This window comes from Anoplopoma fimbria, chromosome 13, assembly GCF_027596085.1.
Source record: "Anoplopoma fimbria isolate UVic2021 breed Golden Eagle Sablefish chromosome 13, Afim_UVic_2022, whole genome shotgun sequence".
Classification (NCBI taxonomy): domain Eukaryota; kingdom Metazoa; phylum Chordata; class Actinopteri; order Perciformes; family Anoplopomatidae; genus Anoplopoma; species Anoplopoma fimbria.
The window spans coordinates 18,260,847-18,282,503 of NC_072461.1; the positions used below are offsets into that span (position 1 = coordinate 18,260,847).

General features: G+C 39.3%; 1 protein-coding gene across 1 annotated transcript; it reads right to left on the reverse strand.

Moving 5' to 3' along the window:
- Positions 1-13,178: 13,178 nt before the first annotated feature.
- Positions 13,179-15,249, reverse strand: lrrtm4l2 (leucine rich repeat transmembrane neuronal 4 like 2). Its single transcript, XM_054610116.1, has 3 exons — positions 15,246-15,249; positions 13,621-14,791; positions 13,179-13,578 (listed from the first exon to the last, which is right to left on the reverse strand). The coding sequence occupies exons 1-3, from the start codon at positions 15,247-15,249 to the stop codon at positions 13,179-13,181; spliced, it is 1,575 nt and encodes a 524-aa protein (XP_054466091.1).
- Between the last annotated feature and the right edge of the window lie 6,408 nt (positions 15,250-21,657).

Genomic DNA, 21,657 nt, shown 5'->3' on the forward strand with positions numbered 1-21,657 from the left:
TCAGGTGAAACTCAGTAGCAGTAACTATGGCCACACCCTCTCTGTCCATAGTGCATCTGCTGGCCACTCCCACAGTCTGGAACATTTTAAACCTCCTTCAAATAGGTTTTAATTTATGAAATTTATGAAACTTAATTTATGAAACTTGCTTTTTGAAAGTTGGAAATGTTTAACTTAATATAAAACAAAATAGGAAATAGAAAATCAGTTTTGGATTTGTTTTCTAATCACAGGTTTATGTGCAGTAGTTTATAACAGAGATTAATTATTACCTGCCAGTTCTGAGCTGTTCAGCAACTATTTTGCTTGCGCTGCATGTTATGATGGTAAGCATATCTATCATCTGTCATTCCATAATGATGCATATCAGGACTTCCTGTGTGTCAATATAATTTTATTTCTGTATGCTGTCATGTTAATGTTTGGATGTAGTAAAATTGGTTTCTCCATAATAAATGTTCAGTATGTAAATGACACACCCTTCTGACACGCCTGTGAAAACATGTTCACTGAAAGACAGTAAACAATGAGCCGTGTGTTGATTTGTACCGCATTGCCAAGACGTTGACTGAGCTGCAAACTCTAGTGCAACTGCTGCACTATTAGGTCAGTAAATAAAACCTTTATTATATGATTTAGCTCACCACAGAAATCACAAATAGTTTGAGCCATACAAACCGGCCTAAAGTGTCACAATTTCTTATCAGCTATGAATGATTTACTGAAATGGAGAATTTTTAGATATCATCTGTTTTAAAATACCAACCTTCACTGTGGCAGGTGACCCAAAAAATTAAAGTAAAGACTGCAAGTAAGGTTGAATTGAGCGAGGAAATGATTCAGTATTGAATACTTGAGAGTGTACAGTAGGTGATGTGAGCATGGAGCATGACGTTTGCCATTAGGAAACTTAAGTGCTGGGTTAATGTGATCCTGCCAATAATGTTCATTAAAGAGATGAACAAATTAGTAACGCTCAGGATGAAACATGATCAGAGAGTAAATTTACAACAGCACCACCCGACTTCCTTTTGTGTTCCAGGCTCTGTGTTTGCAAGCTGTATACCTGGGTTTCAAGCAGGGTGCATTAGTGACATTACATCTATGACTCTGTCAACAAATGTGTTCATGAGTGATCCTGCAAATGTCATGGTGTGTGTAATGCTATGCGGTTAGCTGCTTTACTAACAGGTGGTTAATTGCCCTACTTGTTCCCCCCAATGGTTTAAGAGGAGGTTCTGGCACCGGAGTGCTGTGCTGAACAGACTGTGTGAAAGGACAAGGCAAGACCAAACAGACAGTAATGGGACACAAGACCACTGCAGGAGAGAGAGTGGGAACAAGCATGATGAATACGCTCGCGACCTCCCTGACACAGCAGCCTTTTTGACACCCAATGCTTTCTTAATTATCCCACTAAACTTGGTTGATGAGAGGTACCCAAACTCATGCCATGTCTCTGCAGCCAAGATTTGACTCTAACCCCATCCATCTTACCAGATTTGGCAAATGGTCCCTAATCACACCACAGGGTAGCAAACAAACCACATTGACAGATGTCCAAATTACAAGTAAACAGCCGAGCAGAGGAGGCAAACAAATGACCAAAGCAGGGAGGGGAGAGGCTACAGAGAGGCTTGCCAGCAGCCATACTGAAATAGCACGGCAGCGTGAGTCACGGTGTGTCAATGTCAGGCAGCCGGTTGGGCACATGTATTCATCTTTTTAAGGTGGAACGCCACTGGGACAAGGATGGCGCTTCTGGCAGAGGGAGGCAGTCACTCAGCCCCTCAAAGAGCTACGTGAGTGGAATTCAGCCAGCACATTCTGGGCCGCACACTATATTCATGACCCCCTGAATCTCTGCAATTAAATGTTCACTCTGACAGTGAAATTGATTTTTTGTCTCCTTTACAACAATCAGTCGCTATTCACAGATGTCCTGCCCGTCATAAACATATTCTGCAGCTTGGATGGTTACACCACGCAATAATGAGTACAGTGGTAGCACCGCGTCGCCAGTCATCATCAAGTTAAAGGTGTTGTGTTGGTTTACTGTGAACCTGGTGTGATTACTCGCTCTCTCTCCAATCAGAGTGAATTTTCAGTTGCTCCTGCCGGTTATGTTTTCATGCCATGCTAGGGGAAAAAATAATAAAGAGGCAAATGCAAGGATTCATCCCAGCCTCCGTTATTGTTTTGTAAAGTCCACTAAGGAAAGGGCACAGCTATCATCAAATCATGCTTGAATGATGCTGGACCCAACAGTACAAAATCACAGTGGTTGCCTACTACAGTATGCTTTCATTCTCTAGAGTTAATGATTTTGAAACTATTGCGGCAAGAAACCGTAGTGATTTGATTTTTGCATCTACAGCATTGAAAGAGGATATAAAAGGAAAACCTAGATTGGGGCAAATAAGCCTGAAAACACAACATCCCACTTAACCAAGGAAATCTGAGAAGAGTCAGCTGGTTACTGCATCAAATAGGCACCAAGGACACAAATAGAGTGTTTATGTTCCCGCAAATCACTTCCACAGTGAATCTCTGTCCGTGTTTGGACAATTATGATCAGCAGAGAGTCCATCTAAACAAAGTATGTGTGCCAAAACCCTATCCTGCCCATGCAGACAAAACACTTCCTGTGGTAAACCCACATGAAACAAGAAAAATCCCTGACAGTCCTGCTTCATTTACAGTAGGCCGCTCTGCAGGCCTATTTCTACTTCTAACCTCTGAACATGAAAAGGCAGGGCTCTATGAGAAAATTCTGCATATAAAATATAAATGGGAATTTATCGTGTATTTACTACTCCATCCCACCCTCGGTTCACAAGCTGCCCACCCACTTATACCCCCGCACATACACAGCCTCCAGCAGTGTGAGCATAGACGGTGGACCCCGTAATCCAATAAGTTGTGCTTCTTGTGCTAAACCCAGTGAAGTCTGGCACACAGAGAGAGTCCATGGAGACTAACGGTCCCTTAAGCCTCGCCCGCAGGAGTGGGATAGAAAAGCTGTATGCTCTGAAAAAGAACTTCAGATCTCTTTCCCCTCTCTGCTTCCACGATAGCTCATATTTCCCACACACATTGGGAAATTATGATATAATGATGTATATCAATGCTGACTTTTCTATTAAAAAAACAAAACAAATTAAGAGAAATATTCTTCGAAAAACAGCGTTGTTCACCAACTGTGTTATGGAAAAAGTCTTGTGATGAAAATGAGCACAATGTTATGCTTTATTGTCTGTATCCTCAGTCAATAAAACACACACACACACACACACAACATTCATTTTGAGAAAATTATTCCTGCAGAATTGAAACTCAGTTGAATGGATTTGCGTACATGCTTGGCCATGCTTGAAAGCAACTTAATAATTCATAGAGTGACTGCAATTATCATCAAAACACTAACAATAGTTTTTGGAATAGAATTTGCATTCTTTTGATGCTGTTTGTCCTTGTTGTCTGTCACGGCCACAAATTAGTGAACTTGACTTTTTTGTAGTCAGGCAGTAATGGTTAATGCTGGGCAGCAATAAAAGCATGACACAAGCACTCCTGCTATTATACAACATGGTCGGACGCTTCATCCACTGTTGTCATTTACAAACTGCTGCTAATCCTTGCTCTTACCTTAAATGTATCCCAGATCTTAAAGGAATAGTTAAACATTTTGAAATTGTATAAGTTGTCAAAGTATAAAAACAACAAGTAACTTCATCACTTGGTAGAAGCACATACAGCTCTAAACAAAAGATTGACGGTTTATCACCTTATTGACCTTTTGATCAACATGAATTAAACACATCTTCACACAAAACTATGTAATCTACTGTAACTTTATTTACAACATCATTTGGAATAACTAGCTTGTTACACAATAATATACCCATGACATGGAATACTGGACTGTGCCTAACCTATAATGGACATAGTTTACCTAACCAGATGAGTCTCCACTGTGACTCTGTGTTTTGGACTCGGACAATTTCTGTTATATTATATTGAACTTCTGTTATGATATCATATTGTTTTAAACATGTTCATGGCATGTAACAACAGTAAGATGACCAGCTGATTCCAGCGCTGCATTGGGAGGACTGATCTAATCCGCTACATAACATAAGGGCCTTTGTTTTTCAGGCTTCTGTGGAAGAAATTAAAAAATATATTTTTTTCTTCACTTCTGTTAGTCCTTCACAATGTACGTTTTATTATAAAAATGATCAAATATTTGATAATGGGACACATTCTGGTCCTAAACAGGAAGTTAAAAGACAACGTAACAGACTCAGATAAGGTCAAAAAGTTGATATGGCTAACATGTAAGCAAATAAATGTGTATTACACATCCAGCAACATCTATTTCAAGTCAGGTTTGTTTCACCTTGGTGAATGTAAGTCCAATATTCTTGCCTGGTAACCTAGAGTCGTTTTTTAGACGGATGCAGCTCTAAACAGGTTAAGTGGTGAGACTGAACCGAAGTCCTGGGCCATAAAACCAAAACAATGATCTGACAGACGCTCCGTAAAGCTGCTGAGAGCAGCAGAATCGAGGGATATTCCTCTGTGGGTTTATCATTACAAGCAACCTTTCACATTACACAGTCATTTGAGCCATTGTTCATATAAAAATATTGATTAGAACCGCTTTAACTTATTATTAACCCTCGCCTGATCCCGACTTTGAATTTATATCAAACTGCAAACCATAAACTAGCCTGTTAAGAAGCAAGGGCAGGCCAGAAGACATCAAGTATTGACCTCACATAATACTCTGAAGGTCTAAAACTTCTCTCTCTCCCTATGTTTATCTCTCTCTCTCACACACACACCATCTACCGAAATAAATAGATGGTGTGGGTGGCTTGGGGCTGTGAATAGAGCTGCCCATTCGAACTGAAAGCAAAAACCAGTTTTGACACAAGTCATGTGTGATAGAGAGAAAGAAGTCAGACAGGAATGCTAGATGATTTTCATTTGTGATTTTGTACTGAACTGTGAACTCCAACCAGAGAAGCCCTTGCTTGCTCCACTTAAGACACACAGATGTCTAATATCACACAGTGCAGTAAGGATTAGATGGGCCGGATCACACAATCTGTGCTGTTTTCTCCATTGTTCAGATGAATAATTAGAAACAATGCGGCAAATTTTGAAAATAGGTGACACCAGCAACATAACAATGCTGCTGGTGTCACCTAAAGGGTGGTCCTAAAGTCCTCATACCTGTAATTAAATAAATAAGCATGTTTCTTTCATAACATACATTAACACCCAGATGTTATTTGAAGAAAAGGGCATATTTTAAGCAGTCTAATGTTCATAGATGTTTACTGCTCCATATCTTTTCTTGTCACTTACATTAGGCTATAGTTTCTCATCCACATCAGGGCTCATATTTTCCCCTGCCAGACACATTGGATAAAAAAAAGGCTTTGTGTGTCTTGGATTTGTGTTTTTGTGTGATAAGGTGCTTTATGCTTGAGCAGTTGCATGGGTCAATCCTCATCAAGATGTTTAATGAGTATTTTAATGACTCACTGCGCAAATGAGAAGAGAGGATAAGGTATAGACTTATAGAGGTGAGCGGATGTTTGAAACTGCATAGTGTTCTTACATTTTATTGATAAATCTTTGATTATGCACGTTTATTTACAGTAATATAGATGTGATGCATTGTTTTGATGCATTAAACATTAATCCTGTTGAAGGAGAGAGACATATTGTGCCTTGATTACAACATCTGTGTCTGTCATCTGTCATGCACAATTTCATGATTGTGTAAATAATGTGCTACTCGCAATATTTAAATTATTTACTTTAATAAAGGTATTGTGGGCAAAGATGTTTTTGACTTTATAAACATAAGATTTTTCAAATATATATTTTTTAAATACCGTCGGCTCTGCCTACTAAATGCATGGTTTAAAGGAGGAGTCATATTTATTTTATTCTATTATGATAAACCTGGGCACTGTAGTTTATTTTGAGTGGATCCCACATTCACAGTCCTGCAGATTTTGTTTATAAAAGTATACATTTGTGACCCTTTTGCAAAAGATTTACGTCATAAGGAGAAACAATATGCTTGGGGCTGAGAACCACGGACAAGCTTGGGAAGTTGGGGTGTTAAGAGACGCCCTAACACATTGGTCGTTGTGGTGTTTTAATGGGAATTGTTGACAATAACATAAATATTGAGTATCAGCAGTCTCATCCTTTAACTGTTTTAAGAAACAAATGTATACTGCTTTAAAGATGCAGATTAGTGCAGTTTCTAATATATAAATGTATTACATGACCATGTTTACTTATTTGTATGCTTGATTTGTAATTCAAATGCACATTCTTGATGTCATGTACAGACCATAGCATGCTGAAAAATTACTGTAATCATTTCTACAAATCCTGCCTCCATTACTTGTCCTTTAGAGGTTAGTGTCACAGAAATGTCAAACACACAATTAAAATGACAATAATGTAAAAACCCACTATCGCTTAGTCATTTCAAATGTCCTGCTCCTCTGGCATGCATGCATTGAATAAAGCGGATAAATAAATCAAATCTGTTTAAAATGTGAAAATTTCTTTGTTGTCTAACCAAGCAAAGCGATTTGCTATGACAACACTCATTGCACATGACTACACAAGTTATCATAACATTATAGAGATGACTGCATTAAGGACAGAGTGCATGAATATTGCAGTGATGTATTTTTGTGTAAAAATGCATATTGCATAAGATATGAAAATGGAAATAATGCTAATTGTCCCAGAACCAAATTATTTAATAGATACCCAGTGTGAATTGTATCAATCAATGGTATTGTTTCAAGAGCAATCGGACACTAAAGGCAACAATGAATTTCTCATCAGCTAACCGCTAATTAATTAGTTCACTATTTCTAGCCGCAGTAATCAAATGCTCATGGTGATCCACAGACGCCAACTTCTGTCTCTGAGACAAAGCCCTATTCATAAATATCATGAGTTATAGATTAGCCTGGGGAGTTACAGAGCAAATTACCTCAGCATATTGGTGTGTTATTGAACTGAATGTAAATGCTTGTAGATTAAATGTATTCTTTAGAAGTAGCTTTTCTCACTCTGGTTTGTTGTTTTGACACAAAAAAGCAGATTGTTCACTGTTGTCGAATCATCACAGGCTCTATCATATGTAGCTTTTGAAAAGATTATAATTTGAAGTTTGTTCTGCTCTTAGATAAAAGTACTAAAAACAACAAGAACTGTCAATTTAAATCAGCTGTGAGGAGGCATGTTTGTAACAGCAATCGTGATAAATGATGATTTGGAGTCGCACGGGGGACCTCAATCATATATCATTACAAGATTTGTCAACTACAGTGATTTGTTAACAAGTGAGAGTTTTACTGCCCCTTTGGCAAAAATGAGCGATGTGTTGCTTTCAGGGGCTGAAGCTCTGACCAAGAGATTTAATTCTTTAAGCCAAAAAAATGTCAAATGATAAAACAGCATTGTAATGACACTACTATCAAATGTGATATATATCCACTTCTGCTGATGGAGCTTTGCTCTAATTAGCAAACAAGTTCTGCTGAAAATGTGGTTCTATTATTTATGTCACAGTGTCAACAGTGTCCGGCCAATGCTCTTTGGTTTGCCATTGAGGTCCATGGATGCACAATTTACTCAACACCACTTCTGCAACACAGAAATCCCAGAGGACCCTGTAGGTAAAATCCCAGCTGCTATAAGGCTCAGTCGAACCTCAGTGATCCGACATCCATCAGCCGCCCAATCATTCCTGTGTAACTTGTTTTTTTCCCTGCCCTTTAACAACATTCACTGTGGAGTCTCTGTGGTAATAAAGATCGTTTCGGTGCTTTTTATCTTTATTAGGGTGTTTCAGAACACTGTGGCACTGTATGCCCCTGTTGCTCTAATGCTGCGATCATTCATGCAGTAGGAGAGAAGCCCACAGCATTGAGCCTGAGGGACTTCTGTCAAAAGGACTCCCTTCTCAGGAAAAAACTTAATAAGAGCCATATTTTATAGCTGTTTATAATGGCAGTGTTTGTGCTTCTGCTGTTACATGCAGTATGTTGGAATCCAAACATTTGCAGGTTTGGATTTTGAATATCTTGTTTCAGTGGTTTAATACCTGCCTCCAAATGATATACATATTGCATTCTAATTCAGCTCCTCATGAATTAAAAGAACAACAACGACAATGGAAAGAATCTTGAAAGGATGTGCACCTGATTCACATAATTAGTTTTTATTTTTGTTAGTTTGTGCACCGGTTTTGTCAAGTCAGCTGGTCTGTCAGTCACATAGGCAGCTGTCAAATCACAAGACTGTCTTTGAAGGGATTTGTGTGTGTGTGTGTGTGTGTGTGTGTGTGTGTGTGTGTGTGTGTGTGTGTGTGTGTGTGTGTGTGTGTGTGTGTGTGTGTGTGTGTGTGTGTGTGTGTGTGTGGGTGTGTGAGGTTACCAAACACAGCAAATTTATTTCCACAGAACTGAATGACTTTCCTTTTTTACCTCTAACGTTGATCCTCCAAGGACACTCCCACAGTGTCTTTATCATAGGGACTATGATGTTTTATTACTAAGGAAAGAACAATATGACTAGGTGTACAGCTTATAAATCGTATACATTTAATTGTTGTTGGCTTTTGGTTGATTTCCCCAGTGTGGAAAACAGAGCAGTTGAAGAATCAGGGGAAATAAATCAGAGAAACAATGAAACATCTCCAAAGAAAGCACTATATTGCTGTTACATCATACAGTGTGCATGTTAGATACAAGATCACTTCATCTAAGTTCTAAATCTGTGGCCGCAACATATACAACTGGTTAAAGGCTCTAAATGTAGCAGACATTTTGTCAAAGGGAAGTAAAAAAGCAGCTATAAAGGTCAAGCTGTTAACTGCTTTTATGCTGCAAATGATTTTCTGATGTTAAGTAAACCAAAGCTGCTCTGGGATCACTTAATATGGATGAGAGAGTAACTCGTAAAATGTAATATATCACACTAGATGTTTGGAACAACCTTTTCACTTCTGGTTCTTATAATGTGTTACAATATCGCTGAAAGCATTCGACTGTAATGGAAAGCTTTATTACTGTGAACAAAGTTGAATGCCGGAATCATTAAAAAGACACAAATCACAACTGTAATAAAGATACTGACCAGACACGACTACACAATGAATAATTGTGTTGACTGATTGAATTTTCTTCCTCTTACTGCTTTAACAAATGCAGAGCAATTTCTCATTAAGCAGTACCATCCTGTGTATGTGCACGTTTCAACTGAGTTATGGATTGAAAAGGGAGAAAATAAAAAATTCTAAGGTCTTTATGATAACCACCAACACTTTGACATGAAAAAAGAAGCAGCAAGGCCATTTTCTGTTCCTCCGAGGGTCCACTGGGACACGTAACAAAAGCATTAGCATTCAAATTAATTTTACAGGTGACATGCGTTACACAAAAGGTGGGGTTACATAGAAATCCTATTTTGGAGCGCAGCAGACAGGTCAACTTTTCTCCCAAACTGTGCCAACTCTCTTTGAATACTTTCACACTTCAATGACTCTCTATTTTCAGCTGACATTAATCATTTGAACTGTACTGCCTGGAACTCATTATTTTGACTAGCTGGCTTAAAGGTAGTACATGTTGGACCTTTAAATTCACATCAGAGTAAACATGATGCTACTAGTTGTTAAGGGAGAAAGACGCAAAAAAGATAGAAAGAAAAAAAAGAAAAAATGAAAGAGTGATTCTTTTCTGTCTAGTGAGCTTTTTTGGTCCAATTTAAGACCTCTTGCTCGATCATCCTTGAAGAAATCCCTTCCAGTCGATGGTAGAATAAGTGCAAACGCAGTAGGGAGTACAATAATGAAATAGGCTCATGGAAAGGAGCTATGATCATTTATAGAACATTAGCACAATTTATTTGCTGATAAGGAATTCTTCAACATTTTCTGTAAATATGCTAATTATCTTTCTTGCAGGGAGTTAGTTGAGAAGGTCGATACCACTCTCATGTCTGTTGGTTCGCTAAATATGAAGCTACAGTCTTAGCTGTTAGCTTAGCTTAGCATAAGTAATGAAAGAAGAGGGAATAGCTGGCCTGACTCTGTCCAAAGGTAACACTCTGTCACTTATCTGGTTTGTTTAGTCCCAACAAGAAAAAGTCCTGCAGTGTTGTGCTCACATTGAGGTCGCCAGGCAACCAGCAGAGACTCCAGGAAGTTATTGTTCCTGGCTACAAAATAGTCCAGTACAGATACTTCAACTTCTAGTGTTCACACTTTGGTTTTTGCAGGAACAAGGCAGATTTCAGTCTTTATGCTAAACTAAGCCAACCAGCTAACTGGACAGACAAGAGAGTGATGTTGATCTTCTCATCTTACTAACTGCAACAAAGCAAATAAGTAATATATTTACCAAAATGTTGAACTATTACTTTGAGTTACTTACCTCATAAATGCAAATCAGGCAACAAGACAAAAAGAAAATGTGTATTTGGGGGTATATTTACAATTTTTTTGTGCGTATCTTTTTAGTCTCTTGCGCAATCTTGGACAATGATGAGCAGAATGTCGCACACATGTTACCTAAGAAAAGATCCCCAGTAGAAGATGTAAATCAAAATTTCATGCCTGCCAGTGAGTGGTGAGCAAGTTACCCCTCACCGTGAGTGTTTACAGGAAGCACGCACTGTATTTCTGGATGTTTACAGGCAAGATTTTACTGATTCTGTTTTTGGACCAGCTCATCCGCTTTGACTGCCTTACGGTTTAATACATCATTTAACTCAAAAAGACATTTTTCATCTCTTGAACATAGTTTTTGGAGTGTTAAGTGTGGTTCTTTTTGTGCATTGTAACACTAAGTCAATAATGTGCACTCCCACAATTTATTATTCAAAACAATATCCTCAATAATGATCTGCAAGATGTAGATCACAGCTCTCTAATCAGCATTCTCCTCTCAACTACACAACACCAACAGATTTCAAAACATGGGGAATTGCTTTTCATCAGTCATTATATGACAAATCAAACACTAATTACAATATCTGCCAACACTGGATCAACAAATCATTTGTTCTGTTCATATTACATTTTTTTGTATGCCCTCACATAGTTTCCCATTGGCCCTCAAGAGAAGTTCATCATATGCAAGTGCTAGAAACTAAATATATGGATATAAACTCTGTTGGCAGCGAGCCTACATGCCTGTCTGGGGGCGGAATAAAAGCCTGAGTCATGTTTAGAAAGTTAATTGTGGGAGATCATAAATCCTTATCTGAACAACCTTTGACCAGTCAAACTTTACTCCACACGAGATGTGTGAACATGCTGATGGTTTATTAAAGAAGAGAAATCCGATGTCTTTACTTCAAAACAGGTCTGAGAGGACAACTGACAGCTATGGGTGAAGGACTGTTGTGAGCAATAGATTATTGTTTTTCTCACACAGGAAGAAAAACACCTTTTTGATTGCTCTTACAGACACGCACCAGCTTTGCCTAATCCTTCATGTACATATGTCCCCTGGTGCAAGTTAATTTTCTCTCCTCACAGTGAGAAAGCCGGGGAAAAAGAGTAACAAGACAGGGAGAAAATGGAGGAGATGACGGGAAGAAGACAGACAAAAGTGGGTGATATCATAATAGCAGAACTGCCTTGACCCGTAACATCCACATCAGTCCCTCGATAGCCTGCCTCTATTTCATGGTTATATAAAAAAGAGATTCTTTTTTTGTTTTTCGTTTGACTGAACTGGAATTTCTTTTTGTATCATGTACAAGCAAAGAATTGCATCGCTTTCATGGGTTCCACTTTCACTGAAAGCTAACCTATGTATGAGAAAACCAAGAGTATAACACAGCTCATTTCTAATAGGGGCCCCCCAGTTCAAGGTGGGTAACCAAAATACAATCAATACTGTTGTCAATACCAGGAGAGAATGGGAGAGAAGAGAGCCAGAAAACAAGATACGTGACGGAAAATATGTCAGCTCCCCTCGCATGCAGCAGCAAATCCAATGGATTGTATAACATCAAGCGCACAATGCATGGATTTAGTGAAAGGATTTTTTTTCTCTCAGTGTGAGGCATTGGTGGTCGATATTCTCATCACACACAATTTTTCATCAATTGTAAAGTGAATCTTTTAATTATACAGTCATTATCACATAGAATAGCTAGTCCCCATTTTATCATGTCTTTACACAAACAATGCATAATCATTATGATAGGAATAATCAATACAAAAATCTTTTATGAAAATCATCGTTATTTCTGACACAACAAGGCCCTAGTTGGACCTGACAGATTTTTTTTTCAGCTTGGTAAACATCAGTCCTGAGATTAGACTTGAATATAGTTTTGTTTGTTTAGCATGAACCTCAATGAACCGAAATGCGACTTTATCATCAATTAGAACTGATCATTTAATTAGAGAGAAGAGCATCTAATAGTAAGGAGATTGGTTTCATGCAAAAGATCTCAGGACGAGAGGCTCTCTCTACGATTGTTCCCCCACTTATAGTGGTAGCGCTACTTCTAGTTGCTGCATTAATATGCCAAATGCAGCAGAGTTTAACTGGACAAATAGTATCTTGTGAGAATAAGGTGCAACACTGTAACTCTTCCAACCAGAAGTCAGTAAACCAGGAGACTATCAGATCACCCCCATAACAGGCTCACACACATACACTCAAAGATGCACACATACACCCTAAATTCTTTACAAGCCACATAATAAAAATCAAAACTAGCAAGTAAAAAGTGGCTTTGTTGGTTCGTATGTTCTATGGCAATATAGTTTGACTAGGAATAAGGTCAGTCTCTCTACAGGGCTCACTTCTACTGTAGCAGTGGTCCAGGCGGTACGTTAGATCGTAGACAGCTAACCTGGCTGACCCCGCCACTGTTCTCGTGTCAGTCAGGGTGATAATTAGCTCCAAATATATCTCTCCGTTCCAGTCTTCTTCGTCTATGCACGTAATGATATTGTACTATGCCCCCAAGTATTTCCTTCAGTGCTGCAGAATCTATCATCTCACATTAGAGATAAAAGCACTTAATCTTGTGGAAAAACCATTTACCTCTGCTTAGCAATTGCACTTTTAGTCTCGTAAGGCAGAGTTGGCAGCTCAGACCTCACATTCGATGGATCCTGATATGGTGCACGTGCACGGCCTTGACTCATTCACCAAAGAGTCCATTGTCTCCGAGTTGGAATGGTAGCTCAGATAGTACTCTTGCAGCTGAGAGTTAAGGTCCTGCTCCTGCTTACGGGCCTTTTTCCTGCGCTTATGGTTGACTGAGTGCTGCTGCAGCTGCCTCATGGTGTTGGGGTAGCGCCTCCACGAGACATAAATAACCAGGAGGATCAATGCCACTGACAGGAACAGGGCTACGCTGCCTGCAATGATTTTATGGAAAGCCATATGTTCAAAGTGTAGTTCTGGGATTAATGATGTAGGGGGTTCAGGAGAGATGGCCGATGTGGAGCTCATGTTTGCGGCCTCTGTTGTCTTTCCATCTGTCGCACTAGGACGGACAGTTGAAGGGGTTGACCTCTGTACCGGTGACTCAGAACCAGGGTCTGTTGTGAGGTCAGGGTCAGCTGTGATGTTCACAACCTGAGTGGACGTCAGAACGATGAGAGAAGTGGTTGAGAAAACATTAGAAAGGTCCACACACGTAGAGTGATTCTTCACCACGTCCACGACTCTTTCGCCCTGCACAGACTTGGGGCTGCTGCATATCATACTGATGTCTTTAGGATCTCTGAAGTTTTTGAGCCATCCCATGAGAGGGCAGATGCTGGGGCTGCAGTCCCAGGCGTTACCTGCCAGGCTGACAGTGGTCAGTGAGGTCCACGCTGCCACGGCCTTCACAGGCACGCTGCTGAGCTTGTTCGATTCAAGGTTGAGTATTTGTAAGTTCGGCATACACTGGAAAACCATCGGGTCCAACATTTGGATTTCATTCCCTGACAGGTCCAATTTCTGGAGTTTGTGCCAGGTCCAAGGCACGCCTTGATTGATGGATCGTATGCGGTTCCATTGCAAATATAGAGCCTGCAGGTTGGTAAGGCGCGGGAAAATGAAGAAATTAATCCTGGAAAATTGATTGTGCTCTAAATGAAGTTCTTTCAGCTTGAACAGCCCTAAGAACGTTGTGCGGGTAAGGCTCCGCAAACGATTGTAACCCAAGTCCAAAAACTCCAGGCTGCGGCATTCAAGAAAAGTACGGATGAGGATCTGCTTCAGGCCATTGGACCGAAGGTGGAGATTTTGTAGCTTGCGCAGACCATTAAGATGCCCTGGCTGCAGAGACTGCAGCTGATTATAGGACAGGTCCAGGTTTCGCAGGTTTGGTATTGCGCTGAATGTGTTATTGTGCAGATGAGTTATTTTGTTGGAGCTGAGGATGAGTTCTTTGAGCCTGCGCACACCATGGAAAGCTAAAGCATCTATATCTTTGATGGCGTTGTGGTCCAAATAAAGCCAGATAAGCTGATTGAGGTGAGCGAATTGGTACGGCAACAGAACCAGCAGGCTGTTGTAGCGCAGAGACAAACCTTGGCATCCCGTGGTGATGTTTTCTGGGATGCCTTGGAAGATGCCCGACTCGCAATAAACAATCTTCCCTTCGCAGCGACAACTCGCAGGGCACATCCTCTCCCCCTTGCTGAGCAGCAGCAAAACAGCTGCCTGCAGAAGAAGACATGATAGCCTCCAGTCCAACATCACAGAACCTGTTGGGGGTAGAGTGGGGCAAAGGCAATCAAAGGGATGACTTGGTTTTCCAGAATGTGTTTGTTTAAAGACGTTCAAATAAGAAAAATGTGAGTAATTCATTCTTCAAACGGGAGATGGTGTAGTGAGGAGCAGCGTGAGGTCTGCTGTCTGAGACACCAGAGCCGGCTGCCTCATGAAGAATTAAACAGAGTCTGACGGTAGCTACTTTTAAGGTGAGCAATGTATGGAAATATTTAGAGACAGAGAAAGGAATACTGTTAAGAAAGGTCATTAAAATGAATGCTTGAATAAATAGTAAACCTCCTTACTATCTAGATGTAAGATATTCAGTTACTGAACTATTACATCTGTCAGTAGGCTATAAGCTTGATAATAGCTGTCGTCTTGGCTACAAGGAGCCTCAAGAGGAAGAAACTGTGTCAGTAAATTGTGAAGAACACAATGACTTACCCATCGTTACTGAGGGAAGGAGTAATCCTCTGCACATTAAACTGCCCCTCAGATGGAACAATCGCAGTTCATGCAGCCTCAGAGTCGATCCACATGCCGAGCATTACTTATGTCTTCAATTAAAGGGGAATATCTAATTTTTGCAAGTTTTCCGCAGCGGTGCAAGCTCCCCCTTGATCGGTAGCAAGACGCCTTCACACTTGGGTCGTAGTTGGAGACGCCGCTGTAGTTCAGCCTGCTGTGTGCGCAATTACCCATTTGAGCGCCTGATCCTCCAAACCATGCAGTTTTTCTCTCTCTCCTCTCTCTCTCTCTCTCTCTCTCTCTCTCTCTCCCCCCTCTCTCCTTATGTCTCTCCTCTCTCCCTCTGTCTCTTTCTCCCCTCTCGAAGGCGTAGGCGTCCTTAAGCACAAAAATAAAAATATATATATATATATAATACAAATATACTATATAGGTTAGTGTAGGCTAACAGACATGTATATGCAGCTATTATTGAATTCATTCATTGAGAGTTATGTATTTTTTTTTTCATTAACTGTCTATGTTTTATGTCACGTTTAAGGCTTAATAATAGCATGTGGAATCGGAATGTAGGTGAGGATATAAACACCTTGCTCATGGTTGAGGGGTTTATGAATTAAAAAATATATATAAAATTAAGATAAATATAAGGTAAAGTTTGATTTGGTGAAATGTTTGCAGTAGCCCTTAGATTTACATTTTTTTTTAAATTATTTTATTCATTATTTTTCCATTAAAATTTTACATGCTCATAATCCAAAACTTGCTGAAATGTGGGGCGACCATGAGGATTTACAGTATGACGATTGCATCATACACAATGTTATAATAGTGCTGACCATGATGAGGATCATTTTTGGATGACCACCATTCATTAATACTTTCAATCATTCAGGAAAATCAGGAAGTTTTGTAGTAATTATTTGATGTGTGATCCACACCATTAGGCAGCAGGTGGGAGTGTAGATAAACAAATAACACCTCTTGGAGATGCTGCTGAAGAGGTGGGATTATCAGTATTCAAATTAATGGCCTTTATGAAGTGGGCAGTCAACTGGCATCATAGGACAGAGTAAAACATGCGTTAAGTAGGAGTAGATGGGGAAACCTGTAGTTTTATGGTCATATTATACCAATTATTCATTTTTTTCTCATGCTGCTTTGCACAGACGTTCATCACATTGGACACAACAGTGTTAAAAAACACAATTCTTTACAGCACAGCCTTGGAGAGTTTGAGTCGTAATGTGTGGTAACAGCAGCCCCTTGTGCATGCAAAAAGTAATGCCCTGTTTCAAGAGATGTTGACATTAATCCACAAATACATGACTTCAGAATAGATAAGAGAGGAATCATCACCCAGATCACTTGTGGTTGAAAGAAATGAGCTAATGAATTCATATGAATGTCTGGCGGGGAGCGTGGTAATGTTCTTGGTCAAACAGGATTTCCTCTGATGCCTGTGGATTGTGTTACAAAGAAATGGATTCATGAAATCTGCTCCATGAACACCACAGCAGGGGTGAATCTAAGATGTGTGAAAAAGAGCTATTCTGTTAAGATAATACCTCCCAGACTCATAGTAGCACATTTTTCAAATGAATGTCAAACTAAATTGTCTCTTCAAAGGGTGCGCTGCCTCATGTCACTCAAGAAATGTGCACCTGAAGTGTGGAAAAAAGGGCTGCTCATGACAATGACACTGTAAAGTGGGGCTGCTTTAAGGCAACATTCCATCAGAAGAATACTGTGAGAGCCGAACCACTCAGTGAGGGAGGATCTGCTGTACTGATTTATGGAACGGAAACTATCTTGTACATGAAAATGTAGAGAAATAAATTTGAATGTCTGCACACCAGCCAGATCTTGAAATTTGCCAGTGTAATCATCCTCAGATAGATGAAAACTACCATCTTCTACTTCTACTCTTCTACTAGCTAGGTGGATAATATGTTATAGATTCATATGTTAACCTGTTTCAAACCCATTCAGATATTTTAAAGTGTGAGTCTTAAATTATGTTAATGTAGACCTCTATAGTAGGAGCTTCTGAAAAGTTGAATTTTAATGCATGTATATATTCTTTTCATATGCACAACACACTGTACTGTATCCGAAAATACGGACACATGGATATAGATTTAATTGTCTGCTCAGTCATCTTTCACCAACCTTTTACCCTTCTCACTGAGACGTGTTCTCAAACAATTATATGTCAGACCAAAGCGTGCAGCCATGTCACCCATCTGCAGATTATCACCAGTATTTATAAAATGGCCTTTCATGATATTTCACAGACCTAATCTGGAAGCTAATCTCTTGATAAAAGTCAGTCGCCTCTGTCTTGAGATGGATAGACCGCTTTACAATTATCCACAAACACCTTTTGAATAACTCATGGTACACACATTTAAGTAAATCAGTGCAAGCTGTGATTTTCATGCTAAATTGGCCATTCCATCACTGATGTGGTCTGCATTAAAAGCCAGGAGTACAGGGAAGGAAAAGAAAAGATTGAGTCTATGATGCAGTTCGTGGACTTCGCTTATTTCATGATTTTGAATGCTTTCTCTTAAAGGTTTTTTTTGTTTCGTTTTACAGTTAGACAAGGTGCATTGAAGTGAATTGAGTGCTAAAGAATCCATATTGAAACTGAAAGTGTTCTGAAGGTTTTTAGAACATCCGGTCGCTCATGCAAACACACAACTCTGTCACCTCAGGTGCTTCATTCAAATTGTATTTGCACATGAAGAACAAACAAGGTACAAACAACCATACAGCATTCTGACTACAATAAGATGTAAGAGCTTAACAGAAAAACAAACATTCAGGTGCCTGAATTACTGAAAAGAAACTAAATAAATAAATTAGTTATTTAGTTAAAGGTTTTACACAGAATTCAGATTGTAAATATAGCAGCAAACAACTAGTTGGGAAAGAAAAGGCTGGATTTTTTTGAACATCACCTTAGATTTTATAACCGTACTTATATAATTATGACTCTTTATGTAATTCAGATAAAGTCCTTTTAAATTGGGAGGGATGCTCTAATAAGTAAAGCAGTTGATTGTTTTTTTTTTAGCTAATTAAAGTGTGATCAAATGTATTATTAGGATAAAACCACTTGAGATGTGCATCATGTTTTGGAGGTTATGCCAACATATGTCAGATTTACTACATAAAAACAGAGCAGTAACTGAATAAATAAGAAATAGAAAGACAAGCTACAAACATTAATTAATGACAACATTGAAAACATTATAACCACAAGGGGGCCATAGTTTCTTTAATAGATAAATAGTAGAGTGTGAGCAGATCACCAAATAGTGGAGGGGCTTTGGAAATAGCTCAGTGCTGAAGCTTAATGCAAATCTCATTCAGTATTTGTGTGTGTGCATTTGGCTTAAGTGCTGTATGTTTTTCAGAGAGTAAATACATGCCATGCAGTGCATGAGCATGCACTTAAGGACTCTGTGAGTGTGTGTTTTGGGACAAAGCCTTCAGGCATTTCCGGTTTACACACAATACACTTTGGGCTTCTGTGTGTCATTAGATTTTCAATTTATTTTAATTGGTTCTAAATAAATGATCATGTAAAAATGTTACCTATTGCGACCTTAACTTGATTTTTAGTTTTTCCCTAATGGAGAAGAACCATTATCGGCACAACAACACTGAACACATTTTTGATTTAAAAAAAAAAACAAAACTCTATGCCCAGTGGTCTTGTGAACAGTGTGTGCACTATGCATTATGGATAAGGAAATAATGAAAAATAAAATAAACAGAGTTGCAAAAGAAGAACCTTTACATTTGTGAAATGACTGTAATGTAATGTAATGCAATGTGATGCAGGACAATGCTAGTATTGCAGGGAACTATCAAGTGGTTATTTCACGCAGGATTTTAAGGCCGAAGCCCATTATCAACATCTCTATAATGCATTACCAGCTGATCCTCACGGGCTTCCTTGCAGAAGAGTGTTTTCTTATGCATGAGAGCGACATTTACAAAAGGTAGACTACCACATACAAGTTTGTTAAATGTTGCTGAAGCATAGAGTGTTTTAATGGTGTTTTCAACCAGCTTTCTCTCATTATCTTTGTGAAATGCGGAGCACCTCTGTTGCTGGTGTTTCATTATGCGAATTGGTCTGAAGACATGAGAAGCTTATCACACATAACAGAATATGAATCCAGGTCGGATGAAAAACTTTTCAGTTTTCAATTATCACAAAACTCAAAGAATTCCCTTAGCGCTCTCAGAATGATCCAGCAGAGGCAAAACTTTTAGGACTTTTACTTAAATAAGAACAAGGCACAGACCCAATCAACGAAGAAGAATAAGCTGAAGATACATTTTTAGAAAACCACTTTATAGATAGCATATAATCAGAGCAAAGTTAATATCCAACCATTGGCATTTCAAAAGAGAAAAATAAGTAAGTATATGCAGTACTTCTTCTCCCCCCTTCATTTGAATCATAGAAGCAGCAGGGGATAAAGTACCAGATGTTTTGTGATGAGTCCTCTTCTCAGGAATATTTAACTGCTGCTTGGATATTTTGTATGTGTAATTTTCCGGGTAATTAACACATTTAGGAGTCAGGGTAAATAGGAGCTGCTTCAAAACTGTTTTAAGTCAGTCTTCGATCTAATTAGTTTACTATTTATACATTTCAACACTGTGTTTCAGTGGAATTTATTATGCTGCAAAATAGCAGGACCACCCCTTGCTCTATTATTCAGGGCTCAGTCAGTCACAGACAGTCATTAAAGTTTCATAGAAAGCAATTTGGTTGCTGAGTTATTTGCAAAGTGAGGTGAGTGCCACTATACCTTTGTTGTGTATGGCTTGGGTTTCCATGCTTTTCATGTCAAGAGAGCATCATTGTGTGTTCATTTTTATTCAGTGATGCCTGTGGAAACACTATCAAGAACTACAGATGATCATCAAGGAGTCAGCGGGTCACGACACATAAGTCTGTTTGGAAAAACATAAGGTTTTTCCAAACAGTCAAATTCCTGCCATTAAAGTTGTGAGGCTTCCTCCAATGTTGAGAGTCGACTATAAATATAGTGTGAAACTTCTTTGATTATTGGTCCATATATTTCTGCATTGTGGGTATATGTCAGTCCCAAAAATGACAGATTAAATGTGAAAGTGGGTCATGTCAGATTTGTTTCGACAACACAAATAAGAATTGATGCATGGACCACAGGGAATTTAAACGCATTTAGCATGGGATGATTGCACAACAGCAACATGCTGTGAATTTGAAAGATTGGGATTAAAACTGAAGACTGAAAAGCTTCCTTCCCCCATAAGAATCTGTGGAATATTCATTTTCATATATCATTAACAGATTTTGAAAATATTCAGACCGAGTGCTTTGACTTGTGGATAAAGAGTTAAGTGACTACTCATGATAGACAGACATGAATTCAAAGTATATTTTTACTAATTATAACCAACTTGGGGGCTGCACGGTGGTGTAGTGGTTAGCACTGTCGCCTCACAGCAAGAGCATTTCCCAGGCTGGACAACCTTCTGTGTGGAGTTTGCATGTTCTCCCTGTGTCAGCGTGGGTTCTCTCCGGGTTCTCCAGCTTCCTCCCACAGTCCAAAGACATACAGCTTAGGTGCATTGAAGACTCTAAATTGCCCGTAGGTGTGGATGTGAGTGTGAATGGTTGTTTGTCTCTATATGTCAGCCCTGCGACAGACTGGCGACCTGTCCTCGGTGTACCCTGCCTTCGCCCATTGACAGCTGAGATAGGCTCCAGCACCCCTGCGACCCTTAACTGGATAAGCAGGTTACGGAAAATGGATGGATGGATGGATAACCAACTTGGTTCCAATCATAAATATAGGCTACCACAGATATGTGCAATTGTTTTTTTAAGTTAATTATTTTTTCAAACAATAGTCCAAATTGTTAAACTCAATTAATATTTTTACTCAAAAGCAGAACTTGGACAAGATCCGGTAACAGTTTAAAGTGGACTTTATTCAAACTAGTGTGAGTGGAGGTTTGAGTGAGCAGGGCAGAGCAGATCAGAGCAGGCAGAGGGAGCATGCTGTCGGCTTCCCTCAGATAGGGAATGACCCTGAGGCGCCAGTAGAAGCGCAGTTAAACAAGGATCAGGTAAACATGAGGAAAGGTAACTAGAGTTAAAGTTTTGCCGAGGCATTGGTGCCATGTTATTTAACTGAACTATCTAGCAAGGACTGGAGTGTAGAAATACTGCAGGAGCTTGATGAGGGGATGGGTCTCAGGTGTGCAGGTTGATTAGCAGCAGGAGTGTGAAGTGGGGACCTCATGGTTGCACAAGCTCTGAACAATATGAAATACTTGATATATTCCCAAATCCATACAAGCACATCCA

Excerpts from the sequence above, each read along its gene's own strand:
- lrrtm4l2 (XM_054610116.1), bottom strand. Across the intron at positions 13,579-13,620 it reads ACAACAGACCCTGGTTCTGA|TGCGACAGATGGAAAGACAA; the intron begins GTCACCGGTACA and ends TGTCCGTCCTAG.